Here is a 1,822-nt window from a genome sequence, read left to right as displayed (position 1 = left end):
AAAATACTAAAATGGGGAATTATCAGTTATCTTATTGGCATCTGCCATGAAAAGCAGGTAATTATTGATTATCATATTGGTTGTAAAATGAAAAATAAATACATATCGTGCATCCCCATGATCTAATTTAAGAAATAAGCCTTTCTGTTCTGTTCCCTTAACGCATAATATCTTTATTCTTTGCCCTCAGTAGCAAACAGTAGATGATGCTGACACATTTAGGACTAAACACATTTTATTTGAATGCAACTTTACCAACTTCCACACTAAGTAAATACAGTAAGCCTTCACAGCCTCTGGATGAAACCCAGATTTTAGAAAAGCACCTGTCCGGAGGTGATTTGACTTTTGGAAACTAGAGCCAATCAGAATTGGGGACCTCGTCTCAGTATGTGATGGATACAAATGGGGTGCAGTCCTACATACACACCTTGTTTTGTCCCTGTGGGGAAATTGTTTCTGCCACAGTAGCAATTAAAAACAGCAGCAGTAGCACAGGGTGTGACACACAGATACAAAAAAAGCCACACATGCATAACACACAGTAATAAAAACACATAAAACCGGAATAAAAGGTACACATTTATGAAAGAACAGTTGGGTTGGAGATGTGCTGACGTTACCCAGACTTAATGGAGCCATCGGTCTGCTGGGTCTCAAAGATGTTGCTCTTGATATTGAGTTTTTCTGTTTGAGGTTGAGAGATGCGTCCCGGCAAATGCATGAAAAAGGAAAAAACAATAAAAGATTGATAAAGTGTCATCCCAGAGTTCACAGACCAAACCAGACCAGACTAAAATGTTACTGTTAGCTCCTTTTGGACTTTTTTTCCCCCTCCTGAGTTCAACCCTTCTCTCTCTTCCTTTTCACCCTCAGGCTGAAGAAGACACCAACGCTGAAGACGACTCTTACAACTCCTTCCAGTACTGGAGGACTCCCTTACCTGAACTCGACCTTTCCCTGCTCGAAGATCCCAGCGACAGTTCCCAAACCAAAGACAAAGCAAAAGTCAAAGACCCTTCTTCTTCCGACGCCATGGAGACCTGAAGGTGGAAGGCGCTTTCACTCCGTCCTACGTGATGCTGTTTAGCAGATAGATGGGTCAAGAGCACCTTTGAGGTTGCATCCAGGTTGAGATGGAATAACCTGATTGTGTGGAAGCAAAGTTAGCTCCGTCAGAGTGACACAGGCTGTAGTAGTGAGCCTCATGTTGGTGCAAGATCTCAACGACTCGTGTAACGTAAGGAAGAGATCTTCAATCCTGTTCTTACAGAGGGGGACCGAAGTGTTATTGTAACGCTCTCTGAAGGGTTGCCCATCCATCCTCAAACTGTACATAGTTTACTTGTAAAGTTGTGTGATCGGGCAACCTGGTGTACAACTTTTTGTTCGGTGCAGAGTCCCTACGTTGCAAACCTAGTATTTTATACAATCATTTATATCCTGTTGTTAAAGAAATTGGGTCTGTACATAGCAGTGCATTATAAACACACTGTTCTTCAGACTGTTGTTTGGTGTAACTTTTGTTGTTTGTAGAGTGTTCTGTAATAACTTTTATTGCATGTTATTGTTGCACAGCTGGTTGTCATGACTCCTGTGTGATTTTTATTTTGGTTTACTTAAAAATATTGACTTTTTTTTATCAATGTCAGGGGTGGTGCCATGGGATGAACAGAAAAAGGGAATAAACCAGAAGTTTAGATGTTTAAAGGCATCCATAAATTAAATATATTCTGTAACAGCTACAAAATCTAACTTTACAGAGAGAAATGCAGCAAATAATCAGAATCAGAAAGAATCTTTAATAATCCCAGGGGGAAAT

General features: G+C 40.3%; 1 protein-coding gene across 1 annotated transcript in view; it reads left to right on the top strand.

Annotated features, from left to right (window-relative positions):
* Positions 1-1,710, top strand: part of wu:fa19b12 (uncharacterized protein LOC560551 homolog) — a 2,813-nt gene extending 1,103 nt beyond the window's left edge. The window contains exon 2 of the mRNA XM_035659278.1: positions 877-1,710. Within this exon, the coding sequence (XP_035515171.1) occupies positions 877-1,047 (171 nt within the window). The 3' untranslated portion in view covers positions 1,048-1,710. The remainder of the gene's footprint in view (positions 1-876) is intronic.
* The last annotated feature ends 112 nt before the right edge of the window (positions 1,711-1,822 follow it).

The sequence above is a fragment of the Morone saxatilis genome, unplaced genomic scaffold (genome assembly GCF_004916995.1).
Source record: "Morone saxatilis isolate NCDOM2014 unplaced genomic scaffold, NCSU_SB_2.0 Contig16, whole genome shotgun sequence".
Lineage (NCBI taxonomy): Eukaryota > Metazoa > Chordata > Actinopteri > Moronidae > Morone > Morone saxatilis.
The sequence above is the reverse complement of the archived record's forward strand: the minus strand, read 5'-3'. Positions and strand labels throughout refer to the sequence as shown.